Source organism: Capsicum annuum, chromosome 1 (assembly GCF_002878395.1).
Source record: "Capsicum annuum cultivar UCD-10X-F1 chromosome 1, UCD10Xv1.1, whole genome shotgun sequence".
NCBI lineage: Eukaryota > Viridiplantae > Streptophyta > Magnoliopsida > Solanales > Solanaceae > Capsicum > Capsicum annuum.
In genome coordinates, this window is record NC_061111.1 from 35,788,580 (window position 1) to 35,806,919 (window position 18,340).

At 34.9% G+C, this 18,340-nt stretch overlaps 1 protein-coding gene, 1 long non-coding RNA gene and 1 pseudogene across 2 annotated transcripts; 2 read left to right on the forward strand and 1 right to left on the reverse strand.

The window, feature by feature from the left end:
- Window positions 1-208: 208 nt before the first annotated feature.
- Window positions 209-4,895, forward strand: LOC107877559 (annotated as a pseudogene).
- Window positions 4,896-5,921: 1,026 nt separating this feature from the next.
- On the reverse strand, window positions 5,922-12,164 carry LOC107871998 (cyclin-B2-4). Its single transcript, XM_016718831.2, is given in 14 exon segments — window positions 5,922-6,280; window positions 6,376-6,554; window positions 6,641-6,739; window positions 6,834-6,980; window positions 6,983-7,060; window positions 7,143-7,232; window positions 7,687-7,815; window positions 7,897-8,049; window positions 8,116-8,164; window positions 8,282-8,341; window positions 8,542-8,668; window positions 8,763-9,102; window positions 11,718-11,789; window positions 11,864-12,164. Coding segments are annotated over 11 exon segments (1,128 nt in total). The 5' UTR covers window positions 8,550-8,668; window positions 8,763-9,102; window positions 11,718-11,789; window positions 11,864-12,164; the 3' UTR covers window positions 5,922-6,144.
- On the forward strand, window positions 10,116-12,269 carry LOC124897982. Its single transcript, XR_007054831.1, has 2 exons — window positions 10,116-11,037; window positions 11,392-12,269. It is a non-coding gene; the product is annotated as an uncharacterized LOC124897982 (long non-coding RNA).
- Window positions 12,270-18,340: the final 6,071 nt, after the last annotated feature.

The following is an 18,340-nucleotide window of genomic DNA, read 5'->3' on the forward strand; positions in this document are numbered from 1 at the left end:
ACAGGGTCATGTATAGACTATTCAGGAGAAGGTGGGAGTGGTTTTGGTGGAGGATAAGTTGCGAGAAGTGAGGTTGAGATGGTTTGGCCATGTGATAAGAAGGGGCACGGATGCCCCAGTCTGTAGTTGTGAGAGGTTGGCCTTGGAGGGTTTCAAGAGGGGTAGGGGTAGACCAAAAATGTACTGGTGAGGAGTAATTAGACGTGACATGGAACAGTTACAGCTTACTGAGGAAATGACACTAGATAGGAAGGTTTGGAGGAAGAGTATTAAACTAGAAGGCTAAGGTGGGTGGTCGAGTCGTAGTCCGTAGTTAGGAGGTTTAAGGATAGCTTGGTTTGGAGTTCCAGTTATGGGGAAGGGGGTCCTTGGGTTGTTAATTATACTGTTTTTTTTAATGTTGGTTCTTTTGTTACTTTAGCATATTGCTTGCCTTTTGGTTAATTATACTTTATGTTTGTGGATGTTGGTTCTTTGTTCTTTATCATGTTGCACGACTGTTGGTCTACGGTCTTTTGTCTTGAGCCGGGGGTCTATCGGAAACAGCCTCTCTGCTCCTTCGGGGGTAGTGGTATGGACTGCGTATACTTTACCCTCCCCAGACCCCACTATGTGGGAATATACTGGGTTTGTTGTTGTTGTATTTTAATTTCTTTTTTATTTTTACATTATTTATCTTTCATCTCTTTTCTTCTCATTTTCCAACCTTTACTTCTTATGATTCAATATAATTACTCATATTTTTTTCTTCATTTAGCGCATTATTGCATTTTTATTCTAGTGTTTGAATTAAAGTAGTATTTCATTATTGAATGAGACGACTTATGTTTTTTCCTTTCTTTTGAATTATTTACTCATTGGAATTTTATATAAGAGTATTGTGTTTTTTTCCTGAATTGTCAATTTGTGTTTTGTTTTATGTTTTAATTTATTTGTTTTTGTACTATAGACTTGTTATTCATATTGCATGTCACTTCAAGTTATCGGGTTAATTTTCCAAATTGCCATTGAACTTGTGCAAACATCCCACGAAAATATTTTTTGTTAATTTCTTTTAGGAAAATATTGTCATTAAACTTTGTACATCTTTCCAAAATAAGGTGAAACTAAAAAATAGTTAAGGACATATTTGGAAAGCCATAGAAAAATTGAAATTATATGTTAGTAGACAATTTGCAGTGACATGCAATATGAAATAGTATGTCTATAATACTAAAACAAATAAACGGAAACATAAATTCAAAATCCAAGAGAAAAATATAATACTCTTGTATAAAATTCTGACGAGTAAATATAATTCAGAAGAACGAAAAACACATAAGTCTATAATCTCATTCAATAATAAAATACTATTTTAATCCAAACACTAGAATAAAAATTATAAAAATTCAATAATGTACAAAATAATAATAAAAAAGAGTAATTATATTGAATTATAAGAAGTAAAGTTGGAAAATGAGAAGAAAAGAGATGAAAGATAAATAATGTAAAATAAAAGAAAGTAAAATAAAAAAGAAATTAAAATAATAGAAATAAAAAAGAAATTTAAAATAAAAAGATATTAAATTTTATTTTAAAAAAAAAAGAAATAAAATGTAATTTTGTAATTACATTACGTAATTGCACCTAATTCTCTATTCCTAATTGAGAATTGGAGTATGTAATTATATCTAATTTCATTTTCATTGTGGTTCTCCAAACATATCCTTAACAATTTCTTAGTTTTACCTTATAATGGAAAGAAGTGCATAGTTCAGTGACAATATTGTCCTAAAAGAAACAAAAGTTACTTAAGTGGGATGTTTACACAAGTTCAATGACATTTTGAGGAATTAACTCTAAAAAATATCTTATTGGTTTAGTTATTAGTTTAGCATATTTAAAAATCAAAAATCAATAAATCAAATCGATAATATGTAAAATCTAACTGAACCGACCGATGCACCCCTCTACTTTACATAGTGTGACATTATCATCTTTGGGCTAAGTCTGCACGATTTTTTTCAAAAGCTTCACGCCATATTACGAGTATTCACACCTTATATGTAGTTTTTCAATCTTTTTAGCTTCCAATATGAGATTTTTGGGGTTATTCTCAAAAATAGACCCAAATTAGAGTGGCTTTCAAATTTTAGTCCCAAATAAAATTGCTTTGTTAAAAATAGTCTTTACTTGTTAAGTCATATTTTTTGGATGAAAATACCCTCCTATAAAATATTCGTTGTTCAATCTCTTTCTTCGTCTTTTTATTCCAAATTCCAGAATCAACCCATGCAATGGCTCTCTAATGCCCGAGGCTAAGTTTCCCAAACCGTTAAATCTCTTTCTTCTTCTCTTTCTTCCAAATTCCAGATTCGACTTTCAAACATTCGTAGAATCGACTTTTTCCGTAAGGTTTCTTCAGGTATGAAATTCATCATCAAAAGTCATTGTGGTAATTTTAGCTTATTGATGCATTGTGGTAATTTAAGCTTGTTATATAATTAGCATATTGATTTGATTTTTGGGGAGACGAATGTAAGCTGAACTTGGGATATGCTATTGTTGTAGTAACATATTTACCTTTGAGGAAATCCATCGAACAGGTAATGGGGAGTTTGTTATTGCGGTTATAATTGTGTTTGAGTGGTTGTGGGGGGTGGTCTTGGAGGGAAAGGCCGTTAACATGGGAGTTGACATTGATCGTAACATATTTTAGGAAGGTCAAACGTATAAGGCAAGGTGGTACGAGAAATTAGTTCTAAGTATTTCAAACTAGTGGTATAATTAGCATTAGAAGATGATGAGGAATTGTGTCGAACAGGTTGTGGGGACTTTGTTATTGTGGAACTTACTTTAAAACCTAAGATTGTAGAGTTTCTATCAGTTCATAAAGTTAATATCATATACTCTAGATAATGACTATAGATGAGCAGTTTCTAAGGCTGCAATCATTGAAAATGGCAAATCAAATAGCTGACCTTTTAAACCTCTAAAGTCCAATGTGTTCAATTTTCTTGTTCAAGATGTGATGTGAATGGTGTAGACATCAATAATTATTTTCCTAGTTTCCAACATGTGTATCTTGTGAGGGCCCTCTATTTAGTACAGATGAATTTTGCAATTAGCTGTTAGATTACTCCACACCACATTTTAAAGACAACAGAAAATATATGGCACTTTGCTAGATTGAATCCAAAAACAGCACACATAGAGTATTGTTAACTTTGTTTCAACATTTTTATCCATTCAAGATTATGTTTTTATGCTATTTTTGGTCTTAAATTATGGTCATGTGTATAAGCGAAAAATCAGGCTGACTTATTCTCTCCGAAGATTTAAGATTTCATCATTTGAATTTAGATAGCTTTAAGACTCCATACATCCAGCATTGTATTCTTGAGATGTAAGTTGCGCATGCATGAAACCTTAGGCTAAAATTTTTTTTTTTAAAATGTAAGTTTCCAACTTTAGATCATTGACTATATCTTCTATTGTAGGCCAATATCTGATATTTTGAGTGATCTTACTATAGAAGTCGAATTAGCCAATTTTGCTCTTCAAAAGGTACAAAAATGAAGTGTGCAATCTTTCTTCCTCTCGTGTAATTTAATTTACCATTTTTCATCATCATTGCAATGCTCAAGTCTATGGAAAAACAGAAGTTGTGTAAAGAAGTGGTTAGTCTAAAGTACCTTGAAAAAGATTAATGTTTTAGCCGTTATAAGTAGGCTACCGATACCAATACAACTGTGTTGAGGAGAAAAGAAAAGTCAATAGCCAGATGCAAAAACAGAACTACAGAACTTAAGTTATGTGCTTCGTGTTAAAATTAAGAAAAATAAAAAAAGAATATCTTGGATACATTTCTAATGTGATTGCTAATTTGTCATTATTTGTAGTTCCGTCTAGTTTCGAGAAGTGGGAGAATTAGAAAGCTAGTACTAGAGGCGAAGGATACAAAGGTTTCAAGAATCAATTTTACTGGTCTTCCTGGCGGATCTGATGCATTTGAAATTGCTGTAAAGTTCTGCTATGGAGTGAACGTTGAGATTACCATATCAAATGTGGTGTTTCTCAGATGTGCAGCCAGGTTCATGGAAATGACTGAAGATATCTCCGAGAAAAATCTGAAAATTCGTACTGAGGTATTCCTTAAGGATGTGATATTTCAAAACATATCCAACTCGATATTTGTTCTTCATCGTTGTGAAACATTACTACCGGTATCTGAAAAAGTCAATCTTGTTAGCCAGTTAATAAATGCAATTGCAAACAATTCCTGTAAAGAGCACTAACATCTGGTTTGTCAAAGCTAGAGTATAATTTTCCACCCAAACCTGTTCAGTGTGTTGATTCTGAGACACCATCAGACTGGTGGGAAAAATCACTCGCGGTGCTAAATCTGAATTTCTTTTCGAGAGTTCTGCCGACAGTAAAAATAAAAGGTCTTAAACAAGACATTATCAGCAGAATTTTGATAAATTATGCCCAAAATTCTCTTCAGGGCTTGTTCATCAAGGACCCTCAGTTGGTTAAAAGAAGTTTCTTGAATTTGGATTTGCAGTAAAGACAAAGGATCATCGTCGAAACAATAGCTGGCTTACTACCAACACAATTCAGGAAAAGCGCAATGCCAATGGTTTTTCTTTCAAGTTTGTTAAAATCTGCAATAGCAACATCAGCATCGACTTCCTGCAGGTCTGATCTAGAGAGGCGCATTAGTCTGCAGCTAGATCAGGCAATTCTTGAAGATATTCTCATACCTGCAAATCCACATGGAAACAATCACAACCCTCTCTATGACATAGATTTTATCTTGAGGATCTTTTCCTTTTTCTTGAAATTGAAAACTTTTGCCCAAGAGGCAAAAGTTTATTCTTTAATTGCACTATTAGATTATTAACATATATGCAACTCTTGCCTCATGGGAAAGACTTTAGAAAATTGTTGAAATTGAAAACTTTTGCCCAAGAGGCAACAATTTATTCTTTAATTGCGCTGATTAGATTATTAACATATATGCAACTCTTGCCGCTTGGGCAAAACTTTAGAAAATTGTTGAAATTGAAAACTTTTGCCCAAGAGGCAACAATTTATTCTTTAATTGCACTGATTAGATTATTAAATATATGCAACTTTTGCCTCATGGGCAAGACGTAGTTAAGAAAATTATTAAAATTGAAAACTTTTGCCCAAGAGGCAAAAGTTTATTCTTTAATTACACTGATTAGATTATTAACATATATGCAATTCTTGCCTCATGGGCAAGACTTAATTTAAAAAATTGTTGAAATTGAAAACTTTTGCCCAAGAGACAACAGTTTATTTATTAATTGCACTAATCAGATTATTTATATATATGCAACTTTTGCCTCATGGCCAAGACTTAATTTAAAAAATTGTTGAAATTGAAAACTTTTGTCCAAGGGGCAAAAGTTTATTCTTTAATTGCACTGATTAGATTATTAACATATAAGCAACTCTAACCTCATAGGCAAGATTTAATTTAGAAAATTATTGTATTGTGATTATAAACATCAAATACAAATTGTTACTAATATTCTTTTGCTCAACACAGGTTTCAATATGCATTTTTTAGTTATAGCACTTCAAGCATTGAGTTACATGTTTATCCCAAATAATATTGGACGAGCTAAAATAGGAACCTAGTTAATAAATACGTTGATCCAATATGCGAATTTGTTACCTCTTGCACTAGTATTATTGACATTGACACTCCTTATGATAAAGTTATTATTTTAGAGGATATATATATATATATATATATATATATATATATGAAGGTTTTTTAAGTGTGTCCACCAAGCTTCTAGTCACATTAGTTGTTAAGTGTGTTATGTGTCCAAGCTTTTAACCACTTAAGTTTTATACTGTTAAGAAGAAATTTTAACTTTCTAATGTTTGTTTTCAAGAATAAGTATGAAGAGCAAGATATTTCACAAAACACCAGCAATGTCAAATAATGTACATGAAAAAACAAATAAACACATGCTTCTCTCGGTAGCAAAAAAACTCAAAAACACCCTTCCCCCTTCCCCAGAGCCTAGGGCAACATATGTTGTGCACACATCAACAATTTCATTCAACACAACTATTAGCAAAGCATGTCATTCCCCCTCATGTGTTCTTCTTATCCTAGAACTAGGCTTCTAACAGAAAAGAAAATGGTTCACATCTTGCAGCATTGCCATATTTAGACATGTACTTTCGATGCACGCCAGTAAGCTTCCCAACTGTTGCCTTACAATGGAAAGAAACCATCAATTTTGAGCATTCCCTATCGTAGAAAATAAGACACACAATTACACATCTTTATCTATTCGATAAAGGGATGTACATTTACAAATATCTTTAAAAACAAAATATACTTACAAAATCTAATTCTTGTCGTAGCTGCTATGCTTCTCGCAGGTTTTGTTCCACTCCCTGGACACACCAAGAGTGCATTGAGTAGTAAAGACAGCTGCAGCAGTAAGCATTGATGGTGGGAATCTAAGCATTTCGTATTCAACCAGACATAGCTCGATCAAAAAGAAAGACACAAGCTCCACCTGATTTAAACAATGACAAAAAGTTATATGAGTAGTGATTCAAATTGTTGCGTTACTTCTTAATGTGACAAAGACGTTTAACCGACCTTCCTATCAGACTGAGAGGCTTTAAGGAACCGCCACATAAACACATAAGTTGTAGGTACTATCATGTTGAACTGTAAGGCATTAACCATCAACTTCTCCTGTGGATAAGAAAACGATTGAAATCATTTAACGAGGAAGAACAAAATGGAGATACAAGTCCTGATAATGTAAGATTTTGGTCTTTAAACTAACCATTTCAAGCACTTCTTTTTTGGCATAAGCCTTGTCAGAGATCGAAATTAGATCCTCCACTACAAATACAGAAACCTCTTCATACTTGTAGGCAAGAAACAAAGTTGTTATCCCAACAAGCTGAAGTTTTTTCCTAATTACTGACTTGACTGAACTGCCAGGAATCTAGCGATGAGATTCATAGTCAAATACAGGGTCTCCTCCATCAGTTCAAACTTGTAGTGAACCTATAAATTGGATTAGACGTTAAATGACACCTAAAATTATCACATTCGTCTTCATAAAACTCAAAAATGACATGCTATATACCTCAATCAGTCAGTCAATGAGGATGCCTATCATCCTCTCATTGTTATCAAATTGTTGTTCCATATAATTTGGAGGGACGTAGCCAGCGATCTGCAATTGAAAATGACATTAAAAGAAAGGGGTAAAAAATACACCTCCATTTCTTTCCAGATTTTCAATTAAAATTGAAACAGTAATCATCCTTGATAGAATAGCATCATAATAGAAATAGCCCAAGTATACCCTCCGTGTGTCTAAATATCCTATGTTCTATACCTATTATTTTACTGACTAAAAATTACAGTCCATATTGAAATTAGACTAGCTTTTGTGAGTAATTTGACAATCTATTAAGCTTAATGAGATCCTATCCAAAAGAATTAGATAATCAATTGAAAAATATGGGACTTCTGCTAAATCTACACGCGATAATCCTAATGAGCATGTCCAACAACAACAACCAACCCAGTGTAACTACCACACAGTGGGGTAATGAGCATGTACAAGTTATAAACAAAAAAAACTTCTAACAAACAAATAGGGAGAGTGGAGATAACATCTCTACCTCAGCCTTACTGCAGTAAGCATAGATGTCATCAATGTATTCCACTACAGTAAGTTCGTTCTTTTTATCAGAACTGTCTATGTCTATAACTGACCAATCTTCTGCATCTTCCATCTCAATTTCCTCATCCTGAATCAAAGATTTAACACATCAATGTCAATCCACAAGAATTATATTCATAACCAAGATATGTAGATCATATAAGCTTACCATCCTATCAATTTCCTCCATCATTGCTTCAGTATGCTGCACAAACATTGGCACATCAGAATAACCAGTGGCCTTGTAATCTTCAGCATCGATAATAATGCAGTCTTCTGTTTCATTTATAATTGGTGCCACTGAGATTGGTGGTTTTGTTATCTGTGGATATACAATGTTAACAACAGCTCAGTTATAAAATAAACCAAGAGGGGATAGACATTGTACCTCAACTGCTTGTTTCTGCTGTTTGTTCGCGATTTGTGCAGCTAACTTTCTGAAATGACAATAACCCCACATACAAATTAAACATTACTCTATCTTCAACTCCAACTTTATAAATTCTACGACCAAGCGCCCACTTAGTATCATGCAACTAAGAAATGAGCCAAACCTTGTGATCGAATGATGAATCGGAATAGGAGGAATCTTGTTAATAGCATTGGCTTTGTTTCTACAATGAAATGAAAATAAAGTTAAAACAGGTAGACAGATCAAGATTAAACTAAAAATCGAATGATCCCCTATCGCCCCTCTAACTATACACCTGGCTCTACTAGTGAATAGAAAAGTTACGACTTTACACTAAAGTTATAAAGATAGCAGGTAGATATTAGCCAATCCAAATATAGATTAGGATAGAAAGTGAAATACCGTGTCATTCAAAGGTCGACCACAAGTTGTAAGTTAATAAAACCACTCCTTCGAATCCACAGCACAAGAACCAAACACTAAACATTCGGGCAACACATCTTTTCCTTTAACGTATATATTTTTGGCACTTAAAATACATGAAAAATGAATACAATTAGAATATATGTGTTACCATTAGTACAAAAATGACAAAATGAAAAGCTTAAAGATAGTAAACCTACCATTTCGACATATTCAATCCACTCTCGATGATCGCCCAAAAATTAGTGTTCAAGCTCGACAGATTATCAAATGCTTCAATGTCACAGATGAAAGGATGATGCTTCTGAAAAAAATGGATTGTGAAGCATCCCAATCAAAATCTGCCACATATGGTACCTAATTTCATCAAATTTCAAAAAATCCTTTCTCTAACAATGACAATTGTGTGTCATCCAAAAAGCTCGTTACTGTTGTATGATAATTTGAATCCCCTTTCCAACGGGGGTCTGACTTGAACCAATCATTAGGATCAATAAAGTACTCAAGACGATTTATCTTGCTAGACATGATTACCAAAATCTGCAGAGTTATAAAGATAAAAACAACTATCAAATTAAAAATTAACAAAAAAGCAAGACTCAAGCTGCAAAATAAAATTTATTGGACAAAAAAATTGACCCAATGGCTACACAAAACACCCAAAATCTAAATCTAAACAACCTACTGACTGGAGAATAGTGAGATCAGTGAGTAGAGAAACCACCCAAAACGCATTTTCATCAAGGTGATGTAGATAGAAAAAAATAGAGTTTATAAATTAATCTATGCATTATAGAATGTGATTCACGGAAAAGAAAAGTGGTTTTCAGCTCAAAAAAATTGCTAGGTAACAAATACTTCAAATGCATGCAATAAGATTAAGATAAAATGAGAGAAATTACCTAAAGTGCAGAGAGATGAATGGCAAAATCAAAAATTCTAAAGTTAGAATGCAATTACACCAAAGGGAAGAGAGAAATCCGAAGCTCAAGTTTTGAGATGAACTTTTTTTGTAGCTTTATGAAATTTCTCGTCACCTGAGCTTATTGCAATGGATAAAACATGAAAATAAAATTAAAGAAAAAAATAAAAATTGAAAATAATAAAAATCACAATAATAAATTTAAAGGAAAAAAAAAGAGTGAAAAAAGTAGAATAATAAAAGTAAAGGAAAAATTAAAAAGTGAATAATAAAAATAAAATTTGAGAGATAAATGAGTATGAAAAGATTAAAAATATATTTGAGGTGTGGAGTGGTAAAATGGTACTTTTAGTATATTAAAAAGTAAGGAAGACTATTCTTCAAAGACATTCTTATTTGGGGTCAAATATCTAAAATTTGGGTCTATGTCATGCAATTTCCTGAGATTTTTGTTTGTACACCCAATAATATGTGATGGTTAAAGTGAACATAAATTCTATCGACGACTCCACCTTCTCTGAGTATGTATCTATGCACAAGTGATGCATAATAATTGAAATCGCCAACCAAATGAGAATGCGACTTGCATAATACATATATTTTGATATGCAAACACAGAGATAAATTTACAAGATACTCTATCCTAATGTGTATCATATACTTGAATGTCACACAAATGTGAAACAACTAAACACAGAGACAAGGCTTAAACAGATACCCAAATATACACGCAGATATAAGTATCATAGGCTTAATGTATTTGATAAGCCAAAACATAGATACATAGACAAGATACACACATGCTAATTTGTATTATAGTTCAATATTAGAGATACAATATAATACACTGATACAGAGAGAGAGGCAACTTTTATGAGGCTCTTGCCTCTTAGTGAGTGTGATACACTGTATTATGAATATAAAGTAGCGGTATGTAATGTACATATTGAAAGTGCCGTTGCATATGATAATTCAGGGATTATGTCTCAATTATATGGCCCACTTTTGTTTTTAGTCAGTTCTAAAAAGAATGAGATATTTCTATATTTACTAATAATTTAAACTTTAAAATGTAAGGTTTATAGTTCCACAAACTTAAGATTTAATTTAGATCACAAATTTTAAAGTATTTCTCTATTTTCTAAACTCCGTATTCAATCAAAGCTAATTAATTACGGAGTCAATTTGCAGCAGGTGCTGGAATCCAGGGTCCCTTTATTCAATAAAAGAATACAGTATACAAATGGTGGAATGGTAAATGTTGCTCTAAGCTCAGACCTTTGTTTATTTCTTTACCTGCTTTTATTTTGTGACAGATTTAGAAGAGGAGAAACACAATCAAATATGGTGGTTGAATATCATTTAATATCATGAATAGGAATATTTATCTTTTTGCTAAAGTCAGGTATCCATGGTTGAAAAACCTTCCTAATAATTGGCCAATGATGGTGATGATGCTGGAAGCCTACAAACCGCTTATACAGACAATTATGGTGAATTGGAGAGCTCTTGATAATGGTTTTTTAAGAGTAATTCTGATGGGGCTTCTAAAGGTAATCCTGGACCTAGTGGAGGTACTTATTGTGTTAGAGACAATGTTGGAGATTTTGTTTATGCTAATTCCTTTGACTGTGGTATTATGACTAGTTTGGAAGCTGAAGTATGTGCTTTTAAAAGAGGGTTTCAGTATTGTTTCAATACAAGGTTATTGCCTCTGATCATGAAAATGATTCTCTCATCTTAAAGAAGATTTTTGATGGGATATGGGAGGTCCCATAAAAAATAACAGCTGATGTTAAGGGTATTAAAAAGCTGTTGATGCAATTCCAAGTAGAGGTGATGCATACACGTAGAGAAGGGAACAAACTAACAGATTTTTCAGCTAATGAAGTTTTCTTTTTTTGCAGGATATCAATGTAAAGAATTTACATCTTTACAGGATATTACAAAGGAGGCAAAGGCAATTCTTGAGTTAGAAAAACAACACAAGCCAACAATTAAAGTGATTAAGGGCCAAAACAAGAACTTTCACATATGAAGTCAATCAAGGAAAAGGAAAAGTAGAATCAAGGGATCAAAGAGCAACATATTTACAAGAGTATCAGTGATAAATGCACGTTCACACAAAAGACACCACCAAAACCGACTTAAATCAAGACATCAAGTTTTGATTTCATCAACAACACATGCAAAATAATTCATTAATATGAATCAGTCAAGGTTAACAAGTTACCTCTCTTTTTGTGACTCAAATCAGCTAACTAGTACCTTTAGTCCGTGGTATCAGCTCCTTATTGAGCTCAATCTGGCAAATGAGGGTTACTTGATTTGGATTCAAAAGGAGGGATGCAAATGAAGATTAGGTGGATAGTCTCGTACCTGAGGAATATCAATCAGATGTAGTCTAAGAAGAGTTGAAGAAGTCTTCCTATGAAGTGATTTCATGGCATTTGTGAAATGATGTAAATGCCCGAGATGAAATCGCCCATGACTCACCTACTGACTAATGTGAAATGAGGTTTCTAAGTTGGAGATACCTTCACCGGACCGGTCAATGGAGCATTCATCAGCCATGGTTGATTTGTGAAGAAGAAGACGGAAAGCAAGGTGTTCTGGATGCTTCCATTGACTTTTTTAATTTGGTCTTTTTGATTTTATTATTTTTGTGTTTATTTGTCATTTTAAGTTTCCTTTTACTTTCCAAGTTTGAATTGGGCCATCAAAATTGGATTTGGTTATTTGTATAGCTATTTCAATTTTATTAATAGAAGCCTCTCTATGCCCATTTTAGTTTTAAAAAAAAGTAATTTAGATACCTTAAATTGTGGTTTTGTGAAATTTTTCCTTAAAAAAGATTGTAAACGTAATGGACCGATTAGCCATTTAGGCAAATAGTTACTAAAATAGCAATTTTTTAAAAAAAAAATGCATTTCTTTTTTAAGACAATCGAGGTAGGGGAAGAAAAAATGGAGGAAATTATAAAGTGGAAGTTAAACTCTCACCAACAAGTTGATACTTTGGGTAGTTAACTGTAACACCCCAGATTTTTGTCTCTGAATTTTTTTTTTGAGTTTTGAGCTTACTGCCCAGGATACAACTTTGGTAACGAGTTGTGAAGACTCTATACGAGTCGTATAGTGTCATCCGTAGTCAAATCAGTGTAGGTTCTCTAAGTTTCTATCCTGATCACAGTTGGTACTTAACCAGTCGTAATGACTCATTACGAGTCGTGGTGTGCAAATCATAGGCAACCTAGTATAGGTGCCCAAGTTACTGTTGTGATTACGATTAGGGCCCTACGAGTCGTAAGGTCCGAGTATGAGTCATGGGGTACGAGTCGTAGGGTTAACAATGAGGAGGCCCCAAGTCTCTGCTCAGACTATGAGTTGTGGTGACGACTCATAACCAGACGTCACGAGTCGTGATGCGACTTGTAGTCACTGGCGATAATTTTTTCTCTGTTTTAATTAGGGTCACTTTGATCATTTTCCTCTTTCCCCAATTGTGACCCACGACTTAAAAACACTCTGGGGTCCCATTATCACCCATAAACAAATCAAATACACTCTCTCTTCTCTTAAATTCCTTAAAGTAAGAATAAGACTAGGGTTTCTCAAGGTTGATCATATAGGGCTCAGAGGTTGATTTCTCTCCATAATTCCTAATACTTTCAAGCATGTATCTCTCCCCTTAAACTTGTTTTACTCAAAACAGGTGTTTAAATGGTTATTCATGTGGATTGAATATGGATTTTGATTTGGGTTGAGGGTTTTGGAAGTATTGTTACTTGATTTGAATTCCATGGTTTTAATGCAAGTGTTCATGTTGTATTTTTGTATTTTGAAACCCATTGGGGTCCTTGGGTATGCCGAATAGGATGGGGGTCAAGGATTCCTCCAAATTGATGATTTTTATTTTGGAATTTGATTTTGAAAATTGTGTTCCCTCAACCCACTTGCATAATTGGATTGGAAATATGGTTAATCACATGATTTGACTTACTTCCCTAAACTATTACATTGTATAAATGGTTAAATGGATAAAAAGGATTTCGAAGGCCTTTTTGGCTATGTTTTGATTTTAAACTTGATTTAATGAACAAAGGGGATCATGACATTCGCCCAACTTGATTTAATAAACAAAGGGGTTCGTGACATTTCCCCCAACTTGATTAAATTAACTAAAGTGGGTCGTGGCATTCTCCCAAGTTGATGAAATTGGTATGACATAATTATAAGCTTACAAGCATAATGATATGACGATACTTGTGGTTGGTGCAGATATTTTCTTGGTTAAATTGATGGGTTATGTGAAACTTGCTTTAATTGGGCTTAAAGGGAGTTGTGTAGCTGACCGTGAAGGTGGAGGTCCCGAAGGACCGATACTGGAAACCCGCATTTGTCGAGGTGTGTGTATATGAGGGGGTTACATGACCCAAAAATAATAGGTCATGATGGAACTTATCGAGGTGAACCTTGACAAATAAGTCTCTCACCCAAACTAATACACACGAGGAAAAGACAGAAATACCCCTAAGGTAAGGCTTTTAGAACAAAGCCAAACCATAGAGATATAATAAAAATAGAAATAATAAAATCAACACATGCAACCATAACTCCCAAAACCTGATGTCAATAGTATAAGAACTACTAATACAATTTCAGAATAAAATACATCAGAAAAATAACCACAAAGAGAAATATCTATCTACGAATACTAATAAAGAAATAACTAATACAGAAGGATAGAGGTGGGCTCCGAACTCATGAATGTCCAACCGCTACCTTAGAAGCTTCAACAATCGCCCGAGTCAAAAAAGTTGAGGTGCACTCGGGCTAGGACCTACACCAAAAGGGTGCAGTAGGCATGAGTACGGCCTACTTGCACTCAGTAGGTATCATATGCCGACCAAGCAAATTAGTAAACAAAGTATACAAAATATATACTAAGGGCACGTCACCTGCAATTAGAAAATGTCCCACAACAAGTCCACACCACTTGTACTAACAATTTTAATATATCACATATATTATAACATTAGACAAAATAGAACACAAATATGCTTTATATCACATATAAGTAGAACAAGGGTGACCATGCATATACAAGATCATCAAATACAAGTAAGAGAAGATAAGAAAATTACATAGATGACAAGTCAATATGGCAATACAACACAATATAAATACAATAAAGTAAGTCCAATGTATATGATGATGATGATGATGATGATGCACGAGGTCGTCGCACAACCTTCGGGATCATCGCATAATGCCCGTATACACCTACGGAGGTAAGTCTGTCAAAAGGGCTGGGCCGGGTCAACCCAGAATTGGCCTACCTTGTTTTATCGATTTGTTGGCCAATTCGGTTCTGGGCTCTTTTTAATGGGCCGATCCAATACCTAGCCTATCTCTATTCCACCCTATAGAATGGCTCCAGCTGAGCTTAGAGAGTTAAAAGAACAGTTGAAAGGTCTCTTAGATAAGGGATTCATCAGGCCCAGTGTTTCCCCATGGGGCGCTTCAGTCCTTTTCATGCGTAAGAAAGATGGTTATCTTAGAATGTGCATTGATTACCACCAGTTGAACAAAGTCATAATCAAGAATAAGTATCCACTCCCCAGGATTGATGACTTGTTCAATCAACTTCAGGGTGCCAGTTATTTATCTAAGATAGACCTCAGATTTGGCTATCATCAGCTTAGAGTTAGAGAAGGTAACATTTCAAAATCGCATTTTGAAACCTCTTTCAGAACTCGGTATGGTCACTTTGAATTTCTAGTCATGTCCTTTGGTCTAACAAATGCCCCAACAGCTTTCATGGACTTGATGGACAGAGTGTTCAAGCAGTACTTGGACATGTTCGTCATAGTCTTCATAGATGACATCATTGTTTATTCCCGTAAAAAAAAAAATCATGCTGACCACCTCAGAATAGTATTATAAAATCTTAGAGCCCATCAGTTGTTCACCAAATTCAACAAATGCAAATTTTAGCTAAGATCAGTAGCTTTCCTTAGCCATATTATTTCCAGTGATGGCATTAGAGTTGACCCTCACAAGACTGAAGCAGTGAGAAACTGGCCCAAACCCATTTCTCTGTCAAATATCAGAAGTTTCTTGAGTTTGGCTGGCTATTACAGACGGTTTATTAAAGGGTTTTTCATCTATTGTGTCCCCCATGTCCAGATTAACTCAGAATAAAGTCAAGTTTCAGTGGTTAGATTTCTGTGAGAAGAGTTTCAGGAGTTGAAGACTCGACTCACCTCAGCCCCAATTTTGATGTTGCCAGATGGTTCAGGTGGGTTTGTTGTTTACTGTGATACTTTCAGAGTTGGTTTGGATTGTTTTTTGATGCAGAGAGGTAAGGTCATAGCCCATGACTCTAGACAACTTAAACACTATGAGAAAAATTATCATACCCATGATCTTGAGTTAGTAGCTATTATATTTGCCTTAAAAATTTAGAGGCATTATCTGTATGTGGTGCAAGTTGATGTGTTCATGGACCATAAAAGTTTATAGTATGTGTTTTCGCAGAGAGAGTTAATTATCCGTCAGAGAAGGTGGTTAGAATTATTGAAAGATTATGATATAAGTATTTTGTATCATTTGAGCAAGGCCAATGTAGTGGCAAATTCCCATAGTATATTATCTATGGGTAGTGTGGCTCATATTGAGAATGATACAAAAAAAGTTGGTTCAGGAGGTTCATCAATTGGCTAGGTTAGGCATTTATTTGGTTGACTCAGCTAAAGGTAGTGTTTGGGTTTAGAATAGTTCAGAATCTTCTTTGATTGCCGAAGTAAAAGAAAAGGAAGATAGGGACCCAGTCTGGTGAAGTTGAAGGAGTCAGTCAGAGATCAAAAAGTAGAGGTTTTCTCCCTAGGGGGAAATGGAGTATTGCGTTGCCAAGGTAGACTGTGTATGCTGCGTATAGATTGTTTGAAATAGTAAATTCTCGCAGAAGCGCATGGTGCGCGTTACTCTATTCACCCAGGAGCCACTAATATGTACCGTGATTTGCGGGAAATTTATTGGTGGAGTAGTATGAAAAGGGATATTACAGAGTTTGTAGCCTACTATGCTAATTGTCAGTAGGTTAAGGTTGAGTACCAAAGACCTAGTGGCACTACGCAGGAGTTCAACATCTCCACTTGGAAGTGGAAAGAGGTGAACATGGACTTTGTTATAGGGTTGTCTTATTCACGTCGTCAACATGATTTGATTTGGGTTATTGTAGATAGAATGACCAATTCAGCCTATTTTTTGCCAGTTCATACTTCTTATTCAGCCGAGGATTATGCCAAGTTCTATATTAGAAAGTTAGTTAGGTTGCACGGAGTCCCGTTGTCCATCATTTCATATAGAGTTACTAAGTTTACCTCTCACTTTTGAAAAGCTTTTTAGAAAGGTCTTGGTACCCAAGTTTGTCTCATTACAGCCTTTTACCCTCAAACAGATGGTCAGGAAGAGAGGACCATTCAGACCCTACAAGACATGTTGAGAGCTTGTGTTATCTACTTTAAGGGTAGTTGGGATGATCACTTGCCATTGATTGAGTTTGGCTATAATAACAGTTATCATTCTAGTATTTAGATGGCTCCATTTGAGGCTCTGTATATAAGGAGATGTAGATCCCCTATTAGTTGGTTTGAGGTAGGTGAGAACGCATTGATAGGGCCAGATTAAGTATTTGATGCATTGGAGAAAGTTCAGGTAATCAGATAAAGGCTTAAAATAGCCCAAGCCGTCAGAAATCCTATGCAGATGTGTGTAGAAAGGATCTCGAGTTCGCAGTTGGAGAATTGATTTATTTGAAAATCTCTCCCATAAAGAGAGTGAAAAGGTTTGTCAAGAAGGGGAAGCTTAGTCCCCGATATGTCGGCCCTTACAAGATCTTGAGTCGCTTTGGAAAAGTATCTTACGAGCTTGAGTTGCCAACAGATTTGGCATCAGTCCACCTAGTGTTTCACGTTTCTTTATTGAAAAAGAGTATTGGTAATCCAGCTGTCGTTGTTCCTTTAGAAATCTTAGATGTTCAGGATAGCCTTTTGTACGGAGAAGTCCCAGTCGAAATCTTAGATCATCAGATTTGCAGACTAAGGAACAAAGGAATTCCCTTGGTCAAAGTTCTTTGGTGGAATCAGTTCGTTGAAGGAGCCATTTGGGAAGCAGAAATAGATATGCGAACCAAGTACCCTTACCTTTTCTCCACAAACTCAACTTCAGTTCAAGGTAACAGTTTTACCTTAGATTATCTATTTTCCATTCTCAGTCCCAGCCATATTATCATATTTATGTCATTGCATGCATTCACAAACCAGTTCAGTCAGTCACTATATTTAGACTCAGTCATGTAATCATGTTTCAGTTGTGCATATTTAGCATGTAATTTCAGTACCTCAGTAATTCTCAGCTTAATCAGTCTCATTCGAGGACGAATGTTCCCAAGGGGGAGATATTGTTAGACCCCGTAAGATCCTAGATCGTTTCAGCTCACTCTTGCATGCTAAAGGGGTCCAAGACTTAGAAAATTTCACTAAGTGTTAAGACTTAGTCATTTCTAAACACTCTTAAACTTTGATGATTTTAATTCCGACCTTCCTAGCCCTAGAACGTCAATTTTTAAGTTGATTCATGATTGGGGTGGTCGATCACATGTCTCGGGTAAGTTTTGGACTTTTCAGATGAGATTTGAGGCTTGTTTGGATGTTCAAACCAGCGAGCCAGCGCGATATAGCCGCGGCGCGCCAATTATCGCGTTGTTGGGGTACAACGCAGCACGTCGCCTAATGCATCGATTGAGCGACTTGGCACGTCGCTTACCGCATCACTAGCCACGTTCAGTTT